Here is a 13,884-nt window from a genome sequence, read left to right on the forward strand (position 1 = left end):
AACCTGAACTCGCAGGAGCAGCAGCTAGCGAACCACTCAGCCATCTCTCCAGTCCTGGAGCCTTCTGGTCTGTACATGGGATTTCTTTGTTTGCTTGTGAATGAGTTGTTCGCCATGTCTTTCCCAGTGAGGAAAATGGGCTGCTGTGTGTCCACCCAGGCATGCCCTGAGAAATGGGCCCAGTGACCTCTTCTTTGATTCCAGTTATGTGTCCACAGACTAGAATTAAACCAGAAAAGGGCCTTGCAGAGGTCTCTAAGCAGCTCAGATACTGGGATGTGTGGCACTTTCTGTCCTTGACCTTCCTTTCCCTCCAACCTTGTTGAGAGACCTTATCCTATAGCCTTTGAATCCACCCTGTGGGCACAGTAGGACACAGACACAAGTCTCAGGGTTAGACTTTATTGGATACAGTGAAGGCTGAATGGGGCCTTGGGTGCTTCTGGTCTTCAACCAGGGGAGAGCAGACTCCACAAGGGGTTTCCAGGGTTCAGGGCAGGAGAACACACTTGGCCTCCGGCCAGCCAGCCCTTCAAGGTGTTGCTGTGGCTTCCTAAGGTCTGAGAAGTCCTGGTAGGGAGGGTGGGGTTTGGAGAGGGTGTTCCATAGGGTCTCCGCTGCTCTGGAATTAAGGTGGTAACTTTTGGAGAATAGATTTTGGAGTCGCCAACCTCTTTGGGGCTGTAGACAATCTGGGCCTTAGGGAGGCAGTGACCCATCTTGGTGCCTGAGCTGGAGGCACGGAACATTGGCTGGATTTTAGTGATTGGAGGCCTGCAAACTTGAGGGGCCCGGCCTGGGAGAGTGTGTCCATAACTTGAGCTTCTGGGGTCTGGGTTGTAGGCGGTTGCCTCAGGACGACCTCTCCTTGAGGACTTGCTTCCTGCCGTTTTTTTGGTGGTAGCAAATGCAAGGCTTTGGCCTGGCCGCGAGACAAGTGGAGGCCGAAGCCAATACCTATGCGGAGAGGCCCAGACTCCTGGCCCTGAGCACAGGGCAGTAGTTGAGGGAAGGCAAGAAGCCTTGCCCCCATCTTGTCCTTGGGGGTGGGGCAAGACCGGGTGCGGGGCTGGAGGCACTGTAGACAAATGGGATACTCCACGACTGGGGCCTGGCCGGGTGTGGATGTGCCGAGACACATGCGCCGCAGAAACAGTAGCTGGAGATCTGTTGCAATTCTGCGGCGCCCCACACGGTCGGCTAGGGCTTGGGCGAGGGCCACTGGGTCCTTGAACTCTGCAGGGTCCACCTTGCTTGCCTTGCATCCCCCTGCCACCCCAAGGGACCTGGTGTTTTTGGATTGAGGACACTGCCATGTTTGTTTGTTACTGGAAATCCCTCCAGAAGTGGGGCTGGGGCTGGGGGACGTGGCTGTGGAACTATGGATGCCCTGTAGGTGGGGAGGAGACTGGCAAGAGTGAGGAGAGGAATTTTGTACCTGGGAAAGAGAAGAGTGATGGGAAAGAGGAGGGGAGGCGCCCAGCTGGTAGTTGAGGGGAGGGGATGAGTGTCGTGAAGGAAGACGAGGGTAGTTCTGGTGAAAGAAAGTGGGGGAACTCGGGAGGGAGGAAGAGAATGGGAGGGAAACACAGTCAGAATTTGAGTTGAAGTGAGGCCCAGGAGAGTGGGGCTGTGGCGGAGAAGAGAAGGAAAAATAGGCTGGCCTGTGAGAAGGCAAAGGTAGGTGGGGAGGAGGGAGGGACTGATGGGGGGAGAGAGATGCTAAGTTAGATGGAGGGGAGTCAGCAAACTGTGAGAGGACCTGAGGGGGACACCCTGGAGGTACTGTGTTCTGTAGCAGCACCTGGTCCTTGTTTTGAGGCAACATTGCCTTGAATCCAGGAAAAAAAGTGGGCGGGGCCACAAGACTAATTAGAGACCTTCCTAGTTGGTGACTGCCTTCTGCCACAGCAGTGTGGCCGCTGCCTAGTTTCACTGCAGATGTCAGCAGCAGGCCAAGGGAACACGAAGCCTCTTCTGCTTGTCTCTCGCGTGCTCAGTCCGGAGCCTGCATCTAAGCTTGGCTCTTCACTTTTTCTTAGCCATTCGCTAGAGATGTACGGAAATGGGGAATGAGAGTTGTCCCTTGGGAGCCGAGGGGCAACCCTAACTTGGTGGGTAGAAATGAGAAGACGACCCAGTCTGGAAGACCTGCAGAGAAAAAGACAGAGATTAGGATGTTGGAACGATCGGTCCACTTCTGGACTCTGCTCCAGGCACACAGTTCCAGTGTGAACTTATCACAACCCTAGATGTGAGGTCTTCGGGTGTAGTTCAGCTGGTAGAGCCAGGGCTTGCCTAGCATGCATGAAGAAGTCCTGGGGTTGATCTCCAAGAGCACATAAACATGGCATGCTGGCTAAAGCTTGTATCCCCAGCAGGGACACAAGGAGATCAAGACCAACCTGGGTTACAGGCATCTGTCTCAACATAACAGCAAAGACACTAGCTGTTTGTCACCTTTGAGGTCAGAAAACCTGGCGGATGCTCTAGAGAAGGGTAAAGCAGCGGAGCAGATCAGAAGGATGGAGGAAAGGATGGAGATAATAGGCAGTTTTACCAATGTGGATTCCTTCTGCTGTTTCCAAGACACTTCCTCAAAAAGGGAAGAGAAAGCAGAGTCACAAAACAGTCTCCTCTGCCTCCAGCCTCTGACCCCTACACAGACTCTTACCCTGAATTCCACTCCTAGTGGTGCCTCAAGGCCTCTGTCAGGCAGAGCTCTTCTGTGGTGCAGGGTTTTGTCCCTCTATCCCTGACACACAGATTTTGTAAGCATCCTGACTTCCTGGCATGCTGGCTCCCCTGGCCACTTGTCACCCTTCACAGTGGTGTCCCTCTCACTCTACCTGGCCTTGACAGAGGTGATTGTCAGACCCAGTGGCAGCAACAGTAGGGTCAGCAGGTAAATGGCTCCCAGAGACTGAAGCTTTGCCTAAGGGGCGGCATTGCTGCCCCCAGTGGGAGCTGAGGGGCTCATTCCCTGGAAGCGGCTTTCTCTGGTATCAAAAGCCTATGTCACAGAGGTCAGATAATGACATCATAGATTCTGTCCCCCCTCTCCCCCCATGCTCCAGATCTCTCTCTCTCTCTCTCTCTCTCTCTCTCTCTCTCTCTCCTCTCTCTCTCTTTCCTGTTCTCTCCTCCCCTCCTCTTCTCCTCTCCTCCTCCTCTCCTCCTCTCCTCTCTCTCTAAGATAGGGTTTCTTTGTGAAGCCTTGGCTATCCTAGAACTTGCTCTGTAGACCAGGCTGGCCTTAAACTCACAAAGATCCGTCTGCCTTTGCCTCCCAAGTGCTGGGATTAAAGGCATGCACCACCACTGCAGGGCTACTGCTACCCCTTTTAAAGTTGTTCTCTCTCTTCTCTCTTTCTCCCCCTCCTTCCCTCCCTCCTTCCCTCCCTCCTTCCCTCCCTGTAGTAATAGGGGCGGCGGGGCTGCGTCCCCAGCACCCCAGCTGCCTGCTCGGCTAGTTTATGCCCCGAAATAATTACACGGACACTGTATTCTTTTAAACACTGCTTGGCCCTTTAGCTCTAGCACTTACAGGCTAATTCTCACATCCTGATCAACCCATCTCTAATAATCTGTGAGAACCGGTCTTACCGGGAAGATTCTAGCCTAGTCCATCCTGGGTCGGAGCTTCATGGCGTGTGTCTGCCCAGGAGCGGGGCATGGCATCTCTCTGAGGCGTCTGCCCCCACGAGGAGAGCTGTCGAGTCTGACCTCACTTCCTCTTCCTCCCAGCGTCCTGTTCTGCCTACTCCTCCCACCTATCTTCCAACCAATAAAATGGGACAAGGCAGTTCCTTTATTAGCCAATGACCTTCCTCCATCACCTCCCCTCTCTCTCTCTCTCTCTCTCTCTCTCTCTCTCTCTCTCTCTCTCTCTCTGGCGTGTGTAGTGTGCCCACAGAAGCCAGAGGAGGGTGTTAGGTCTCCTGGAACTAGGGTTGCAGTTGTGAGCTGCCATATGGGTGCTGAGAATTGAACCTGAACTCGCAGGAGCAGCAGCTAGCGAACCACTCAGCCATCTCTCCAGTCCTGGAGCCTTCTGGTCTGTACATGGGATTTCTTTGTTTGCTTGTGAATGAGTTGTTCGCCATGTCTTTCCCAGTGAGGAAAATGGGCTGCTGTGTGTCCACCCAGGCATGCCCTGAGAAATGGGCCCAGTGACCTCTTCTTTGATTCCAGTTATGTGTCCACAGACTAGAATTAAACCAGAAAAGGGCCTTGCAGAGGTCTCTAAGCAGCTCAGATACTGGGATGTGTGGCACTTTCTATTTACAACACTCCATTGTGTAAATTACCTCATTTCCTTTATCCATTCTTCAGTTTAGGGGCTTTTAGGTTGTTTCCAGGTTCTGGATATGACAAGCAAAGCTGCTATGAACATAGTTGAGCACATGTCCTTGTGGTACAATTGAGTATCCTTTGGATATATACCCAAAAGTGATATTACTGGGTCTTGAGGACGGTTGTTTCCTAATTTTCTGAGAAATTTCCATACTGAGTTTCAAAGCAGCTGTACCAATTTGCACTCCCATCAGCAATGCATAAGTGTTCTCTTTATCCCATATCCTCTCTAGCATAAGCTGTCATCAGTGTCTTTGATCTTGGCCAGTCTTACAGGTAGATATAAGATGAATTCTCAGAGTTGTTTTGATTTGCATTTCTTTGATGGCTGAGTATGTTGAGCATTTCCTTATAGCCAAAACAATCCTGTATAATAAAGGAATTTATGGAGGTATCATAATCCTTAACTTCAAACTCTACTACAGAGCCACGGCAATGAAAACAGCCTGATATTGGCATAAAAAAGGAGGACTAATGGAATCTAATCGAAGACCTGGATATCAATCCACACACCTACGAACATCTGAGATTTGGCAGAGAAGTAAAAAACATAAAATGGAAAGAAGAAAGTATATTCAACAAATGGTTTTGGCATAACTGGATATCAGCATGTAGAAGAATGAAGATAGATTTATATTTATTGCCATGCATAAAACTTAAGTACAGATGGATCAAAGACCTCAACATAAATCCAACTACACTGAACCTCATAGAAGAGAAAGTGGGTAAGACCCTTGAATGCATTGGCACAGGAGACCACTTCTCTGTAACAGAGACACTAAGAGCAACAATTAATAAATAGAACATCTTGAAACTGAAAAGCTTCTGTAAAGCAAGGACACGATCAACAAGACAAAACGACAGCCTACAGAATGGGAATAGATCTTCACCGACCCCACATCGGACAGAGGGCTGATCTCCAAAATATATAAGAACTCAAGAAACTGGACATCAAAAGAACAAATAATCCAATAAAAAATGGTGTACCTACCTAAACAGAGAGCTCTCAGCAGACGAATCTAAAATGGCTGAAATGTTTTCTACGTTGCCTTGGTCATGGTGTTTCTTCACAGCAAGAGTACAGTACCCAAGACAGTCCTCACCATGTTGAGCAAAGTTGCCATGGGATCCAGTAGTTCTAATTCTAAATATATACACTTGGGGACTGAAACCTTACGCCCGCACCTCAGTAGGAGAGTTTGGAGTCTATGGATACATGGGAGAGGAGATCTGTAAGAGAATGGACAGGCTCTTAGGGGATGAGACTGCTCCATTGGCCAGCCCCTTAGAAGGCTGAGCTTTCTGACACCCTGAGGCTAGAGGATCCTGGTAACGGTTATCAGCTTGAGATTGGTTAAATGCTGTTTTTGTCAATGTCTGCACATTGCCCAGCTCTGCCGTGGTATCTGGCAGCACTGTTTATTCTTAAACCCATCTACAGCTGCAAAAGCGCTGCCTTTGAAAGCAGAGCATTTGCCGTGGACCCAGCTGTTTGAAGAGATGGTGCTTATCAGAGAAAGGAGTGGCCTGTGGTTCATAAACAGCAAAGCACTTCCCTCCCAACTGCAGCCCGGTTATTCTTAGAGCCAAGAGATGGCAAGGTCTGCGGGGAAGTGGAGCTGAAACCAGGCCGTGCTTCAGATGAGCAATTTCCTCTGGCTGTCATCACTCCCCCACAGCCCTTGCTTCAGTGTTAGATCTTCTTTGATTTGTACAGGTGGCCACCAGAGCCAAGCTGCAGAATGAATGCTCCGTTTCCATATGTGAGAACACCCGCATTCCCTCGCGATCCAGTCATGTGAATTGTTTTATTGTCTTTGCGTTTTCTCAGTTCCACCAGTGACTACTGCTGTCTACTTAAGATCTGTCTGTACACACGGATTTAGGGGAGATTCTCAAATAAATCAGCAGCTGAGTGTTATCTGTATCATTTCCTTTTAGTGTCCAATTCATTGTCTATTCATCTTCATCTTCTGTCTAATTATAAAAGCACTCACATGTCATTTATGCATGAGACCTTTGGCTCACCTTCAGTAGGAGACACTGTCTCCTCCAGTGTGCTCTCCTGAGCTCTTTTCTGCCCTGGTCCTCCTCCATGGAATCTTTTCTGTAGTTCCAAGTTTCAGATGCCTAACACTGATAATAATAAATTTCGCAATTCTTAATTCTTAATAGGGTCTTAATAGGATCTGACTCCTCTATTCACTGCCCTCATGGGCATCTCAGAGTCTTACCTGTCCTGTACATAAACAGTTCTGTGTTCCCATTCACGTATTTGGTCTTCTAGAAGGTATTTTACTCACTTCTGAAAAGCAATAGCCGAATTTCTTTTCGGTAGTCACATATCTAACTTGATAGCAAGAATTTCTAAAGCACTGTTTCCCAACCTTCTCTGAAAAGGATTGCTTGGATTGCTCATCAACTATTCACAGTCCCAGGTCCCAGCCCTGGGAATTCTCACTTAGTGCCTCTGGGTCAAGGCAGAGGAGTCCGTTTTGTTTTTCAAACAAGCACCCAGAAATTTCTTATGTTAAGAAGAGTTTGGCAAATACCGTGCCAGGGCGGGGCTGGGCAGTAGAGATGGCCTTCACATGGAGACGTTTGGTGTCCTGTGTATGCTGTCACTGGACTGCTGATGTTACCCCTCTCTAGACCTGTTGCAGTGTTTGCGCGCTGGGTATAGCAGAGTGGGCAACTGTGCTGGCCGAGAGCCTTGTGCTCTGGGCTTTGTTCATTAGTTTGGAGGGTGCAGGACTGGTGAGGAGGAGCAGACACAGAAGCATGGTGCCCTGCTTCACTTTCCAGACCTCACCCTTGGCCTTCCTTTCTTGGGACACTGGCTGCTTGTGTGGGACACTGGCTGCTTGTGTGGGACACTGGCTGCTTGTGTGATTCTACTCCTTCAGCACTTGTGGCCCTGATCCTTTGATTTCAGCTGGCTCTACCTGTTGTTTGTAGGTCCCCAAAGACCTGGTTGTGCTCGGCTTCATTTTTCCACCATGCAGTCTGTGAACGTGTGTGAGAGCCGGACAGCTGTCTGCTCAGCATTGGTTTAGCTCACAGTGTGATATTCTGAAAGCTTTTGTGTCTTTGGTCTGGGTGTTCTCTTTGTTTTTATTCATAGTCAGCAGCACGGCAGTATGAAACTCGTTTCCTTAGTTTCCTGGTATACTGTCTTCTCGTACTTTCACGTTTCTGAATCTGGTGTCCTAGCTACCTTCATCTCCTCTCTTTCCCCATCCTCCCATCTTTTCTTTGCCAAATTCTCTGTATCCTACAAAAATTAGCTCAGTGATTGCTTCTTTTTCTAATTGCCTAGGCTGATGGCCATCTCTTTATGGTTTGCCTGTAGTACACAGAATAACTTTTCGGACTATTTATCACATTGTTAGAATCATCTCTGTATTGTCTATTAATTTGCCCACATATTCTGTCAAATCACTAGTCTTTAGTACGTTATCGTATCAGCCTTTACAAACCTATTACCTGGCACACAGCGTCAGTGTTGGTTAAAAAACATTAGGAGCCAGGCGGTGGTGGCGCACGCTTTTAATCCCAGCACTTGGGAGGCAGAGGCAGAAAGATCTCCATGAGTTCAAGGACAGCCTGGTCTACAAGAGCTAGTTTAGGCTCCCAACGCTACAGAGAAACCTTGTCTTGAAAAACAAAAACAAAACAAAAAAATAGGAAAGTTGGGAATTCTCACTTGTTCCAGTTTTAAATGATTCGTGGCCATTAAAGTGTTCATGTTATACCTTACCCCCACTTGCAGAGAATATATGAGATTAAGAACATCCAGGTTGGGCAAAGAGTAGAGGAGTTTTCAGGATTCTGTTGTAGGGTGTGAATTGTTAGGTCTGAAGGACAAATCTTACATTATGTATATCGTTGAGCTCAACAACCTTCCATTGTATGAGTTCTCCCCAAACCACATTCCAAATGCCCTAGGACTTTTGTATGAGGATGTCTTCAGCATAATGTGGAGTGGCTAAAAGAAGAATATCAGTCAGTAGTAAAATGGCTAAGTTTAGTGTGGGGGCTGGAGAGATGGCTCAGATTTAGGAACGCTGGCTGCTCTTCCAAAGGACCCAGTTTTGATTCGCAGCACCCACGTAGCAGTTCACAGCCATCTGTAACTCCAGTCCCAGGGGATTGAATGCACCAGGCATGTATGTGGTACACAGATATACATCCTGGCAAAACACACATACACTTTAAAAGTGATTTTTAAAGTTTACTGTGGCATGTAAATGCTGTAGAATCCTGTGTGGTAGTCTGTCAGTGAGCTAGCTCTACATGTGCAGGAAAGAGGTATGTAGTATAATATATAATATAATTGTGTGTGGGGAGCTAAGGATGAAACCCAGTTCTAATGCTTTCTGGACAAGTGCCCTGACACTGAGGTGTATCCCTCCCCTTTCCCCCCACCCCTTTTTATTTTTTCAGTTTGGTAACTTGGTGTGTTACCCAGTGATTCTCCTGCCTTAGTTTCTAAGTGCTTCGAACTATAGGTACACAATAACCACCATACCCGATGTATAATTGTTATTGAATGAGGAAAAATAGCTTGCAAGTCTGTTTCTATATAGTATAATCTTATTTTTGTAGAACATGATTTTGCATGTGTTTACTGTTTTCTTGTTTATACATAGGAACTTGTTTAGAATAGACAAGGGAAAATTCTTCTGATCAAGTTATATTATTAAATATTATGTTGTACCGTTTGATTTTTTTTTCTAGTGCACATGTGTGTGAGTACATGTGGAGGAGGACAACCAGGTTGGCCTTGACCTTGGCCTTAGCGGTTGGGTTGGGCTAATGAGCACCAGGGATCTTCTCTCTTTTTTTCTCTGTCTCTGGTTTTACAAGGGTGTGCCACCATACCTGGCCTATTTATGTGGGCTCTGAGGATCTAACTCAGGCAAGCACTGTACTAACTGAGCCCTTCTGCCAGCTCTCATTTGTACCGCAGCCTATACATGACTAGAGGCCAGAGGACAATCTTCAGGTGTTGTGTCTCTATTGGAATCTGGATGTTGATCTCATGCATCTTCCAAGCTCGTATATCTCCTGCTTCTGTAGATGAGGCTGGCCTGGAGCTTGCAATGATCCTCCTGTTTCTGCTTCCCGAGTGCTGGGATTGCAAGCACGTGCCACTCTAGCTGGCTGGTTATTTTCAGTGCCATCTAGAATTCAATTCTGCAAATATACAAAATCTTGTTTGCTCCCTTGCTAATAGACAGTCAGCCTGTTTCTTGTTTTCTTCTTTTCCAAATATAGTTTCAGTGGTTCCTTTTTTCTCTTCTTCTGTGGTATGCAGGGTGATAGAGTAAATGCTTTTAGGACAGGACTTCCTGTGCATTTTCAGTGTGAAATTGTTTAACCCGATGAGGCCTTACTGCTTTGCCTTCCTGCTATAGACAAACTTCACTGTTTGTCACATCCTTATTTATTAGCAATATAGTCCTGTGATGTCTTGTATGTGCTCGTTGCACATGCATGTGGAGGCCAGAGAAGTACATCCGGTGTCCAGGAGTTTCACTTTCTTTTCTCTCACTAAACCCAGAGCTCACTGATGCCTGCCCCTCCTAGGCTGCCCTGAGCTCACTGATGCTAGCTAGGCTGTCCGGCCAGTTGTTCCCATTGGTTTTCCTGTGTCCTTGCCTCTTTGCCCCACTCCCCCAGAGCCTCATGTTTGCATAGCAAGCTCTCTTTCCACTTACCTAGCTCCTCGTCCTCCTAATATGGAATCATTGATAACAAATGAGAATATGAACTGCCAGTTAAAGGACACCAAGGGATGCCCTTCCTTGAGCCCTCCCCACTATAGGAGTTCTTCTCTCTTCCTTAGTAAATCTGCATTCTCTTTGCTTAGAAAATACTATGCAGAGAAAAGAAATTCTGCCAGTGAACTCAAATTGTTGTTTTACTGGGTGCTGCGGTAGTTGGGGTAGGACTTACCCAGCGTGTGCTGTGGAATGGCAGACGCCACTCAAGAACATTGCGGGGATCAGCTTAGGGCTTCTCATTCATGCCACACTGATGTGACGATTTGATTCAATTAGGAAAGCATTGACCCCGGGCTGTGCCCACATGCATTCACAGCTTCTTCAGTCTTAAAGGGGCAGCATTTAATGCAGCAACTATCCATCCGTCATCCTCCATGCCCCTCTCAGCTTCAGGGTTATCCTGAGTGGGAGAGTGACGGCCTCCTTGGCTGTTGTGGCTACCTAGGAATATCTCTGTGGATGCTGAGTTCCAGCAAGTTTTTCACAATTTCTTTGGAAAGGACACTAAAGGGAGATGCTGAGCAATGCGAGACACTGCTGTTCCTCCTGAGCCTGGGGGAGCATGTGGGGCAGCAGTGGCTTCTTTTGTAGGTAATTTGTATGGACATGTTTCAGAAGCTGCATGTGAACCAATTATATTTAATTCTTAAGTCACATTTTCTTATCAGAGCCCTTATATGTTTCAAACTTGGAAGATTAACAAAAATTACATGAATTACATTTCTCTCATACATAAGTCATTAAAAATTTATAGCTTTATTAGTTATGTGAAGCTGTTGCTTAGTAATTCTAATTTTCGCTTTTTAAAAGCAAACTTAATGTGTATTTTGGAATGAGGATTCCATTTTGAGCTGGTGGGCTGAGGACATGCCTTGTATTCTTTCCAACTGGGAAACAGTCACAGTGGGTGTACAGGGGGCTCCAGCGCTATACACAGTGGTGAAGGCCTCCCTAGCAGATCAGGGAGTACAGGCGTGTGGGCTGGAGTGACAGGGCAGTGTTCTAAGCGCTGGCGGAATCTAGGAGAGGAGGGAGTCCCTCACTTAGGAGACGGCAGAGCTTTTCCACTTGGACCCCCCGCTGTTCCTCTGCACACTCACTGGGAACACCTCCTACGCGTCAGCTCCATGGAGGCATCACAGCGGAGTGGGACTGCCTGAGCAGGAAGCTCTGCCTACAAAGTTGAGCACTTAGGTCAAAATCACTCGTAAGGAGGGACACACAGCCATGCAGAGAAGTAACAAAAGAGTTTATTTCAGCAATAGAATTAAGAGAATTTAAACAACATTTAAAGTTTGTGTGTGTGTGTGCGCGCACGCGTGTGTATGTGTCTATATGTCTGTATGTGTGTCTATGTGTGCATGTGTGTGTCTGTGTCAGTATGTGTATGTATGTGTGTGTCTATGTGTCTGTATGTCTGTGTGCATGTGTGTATCTGTGTCTCTCTGTGTCTATGTGTGTACAACTCCCAGGAGTCAGTTTATTCCCATCACCTTGTGGGATCTGGGCACGGAACTTGTATGTGGGTGCAAGTGGCTCTCTACTCACCAGCCCACCCCACCTTTCCAAAATTACATTTCTAGAAAGTCTACTGCAGTACTTTGAGAGATAAGAACAGTTTTTCTTTCTACTAAAAGTAAACTTTTCAAGATTTCACATTTTATTTTATGTATGTGGATATTTTGTCTACATGTATAACTGTGCACCATGTATGAGCCTGGTATCAGTAAGTCAGGACAAGGACAGCAGACCCTCCAGAGCTAGACTTACAGATATTGTCAGCCACTACATGGGTGCAGGAGTTGAACCTGGGTCCTCTAGAAGAGCAGCCCCCAAATTAAACATTAGACTCTCAAAAGAAGAAATTCAGAGCAGGTGTAGCTGCGCACACCTTCAATCCCAGCACTCGGGAGACAGAAGCAGGCAGATCTCTGTGAGTTCCAGGCCAGTCTGGTCTACAGAGCTAGTTCCAGGGCAGCCTGGGCTACACAGAGAAACCCTGTCTCAAAAAAAGGGGGGGGGGAGGAAGAAAAAACAAAAAACGAGATGATGATGGGAAAAAAGAAAAAGGAAAAGAAATTCAGTGCTGGGCTGGTGAAGAGTCAATATCTGAGCTGAGCTAGAGGGAAGGATATCTGTACATGTATTATTACATAAGGAAAAAGGGGAAGAAATAAGTGAGGTGACTGCAAGACAAAGAACAACGAAAAGATTTGTTTATTCATTTATTGTGTGTGTGTGTGTGTGTGTGTGTGTGTGTGTGTGTGTGTGATGTGCCTATGTGATCCTCCATGTGTGTGCTGGGAACTGAACCCAGATCCTCTGCAGTCTCTTACAAAAGGCTTTAGAAGAGCAGACTCCTTAAGAAAAAGGAATGAGGAAAAGAGAACCTCCTCCTTAGAGGTTAGAGCATTGAGAAAAGCATTGATGTATTCAGTGTAACTTTCTACCAACAAGTTACATAGTCTCTCCTTTAATCCTAGCTCATGGGGGAGAGAGGCAGGTGGACTGAGTTCTAGTACAGCCTGAGTTACATAACAAGTTCCAGGGCAGTCAGTATATAGTAAGACTTATATTGTAAGACTCTGTCTCAAAGAGAAAAATACATTAAAATCAGTGCAAATATTTAATCAAGAGAAATGAAACTCTAGCTGCGTGTTCCAGTATGGTAGTCATTAGACATGAGTGACTATTTAATTTTAAGTTAAAATTTAAATTTAAAACGAGTTTCTTACACACAATAAAAATGTCACGTGTGTCCAGTTGCTTTCATACTGGACAGTACAGAAACAGCACATTCCCTTTGGAATTCAGTTGTACAGCACTGCTCCAGGGGCCATTCTTACTGGATATAGACTTCCACCCAAAAATTCCCTTGGTGGCAGTATTGCCAGTGGGACAATCAGAAGACCAAATGGGAGCACAGTCCCTGCTGAAGGAAAGTTCATTTTCAGAGAGGGAGAATCCAATCACAAAACAACTCGTGAAGGAGAACCAATAAATAAAAACATATTAAAAAGTCAATTAACAGATCAGGAACTTTAGAAAATAGTATGTTAAAAATGCTAAAGAAGAGTGGGGATGGCTCTTGCCTTTAATGCCAGCACTTGGGAGACAGAGGTAGGCGGATCTCTGTGAGTTCAAGGCCAGCCTGGCCTACAGAGTGGGTTTCAGGACAGCCATGGCTATATAGAGAAACCCCATCTCAAAAAACCAGAAAAAAAAAAAGCTAAAGAAGTAAACTTGGAATATAAAAATAATTTTTTGGTTTAATAGGAGGAGGTCATTTGTTGTGCTATATTTCCGAGACTGACCTCAGAACTTTTTCTTTGATACTACTGTATGCGCTCCTGAGTGCCAAGATCATTGGTATAAGCTGCCACATCTGTCAACTTAAATATGAAAAAGAGACCAAATAAAATTCTAGAATCCTAGAAATAAAACACACTAAGGATGAGCTCAATGAAGGGGCAGCTAGAATGAAAATTAGTGAATGAGAAATCAATTTGAAGAAGATTCTGAGGGTACAGAATACTGAACACAGATACAAGATGGAAAATGTCGGACAACACTGGAAGAGCTTAGGAGAATGAGTAGATTGTTGTAGAAATCTGTGTGCCACAAATCTATTTAAGGTAAAGAAAAAGTAAATTTGTTTTTTTAAACATATTTATTTATTTATTATGTATACAATATTCTGTCTGTGTGTATGTCTGCAGGCCAGAAGAGGGCACCAGAC

The 13,884-nt window shown here is 46.2% G+C and overlaps 2 protein-coding genes across 10 annotated transcripts in view; one reads left to right on the forward strand and one right to left on the reverse strand.

Annotated features, from left to right (window-relative positions):
- The window catches only part of LOC121439585 (dystrobrevin beta), a 215,352-nt gene that overhangs the window by 93,659 nt on the left and 107,809 nt on the right, over positions 1-13,884 (forward strand). The window lies entirely within an intron of this gene.
- On the reverse strand, positions 629-1,828 carry LOC121439599 (proline-rich protein 30-like). Its single transcript, XM_041640142.1, has one exon. The coding sequence runs from the start codon at positions 1,826-1,828 to the stop codon at positions 629-631; it is 1,200 nt and encodes a 399-aa protein (XP_041496076.1).

This window comes from Microtus oregoni, unplaced genomic scaffold, assembly GCF_018167655.1.
Source record: "Microtus oregoni isolate MIOR12 unplaced genomic scaffold, Mior012 000062F_ref0000492, whole genome shotgun sequence".
In the NCBI taxonomy this organism is placed as follows: Eukaryota; Metazoa; Chordata; class Mammalia; order Rodentia; family Cricetidae; genus Microtus; species Microtus oregoni.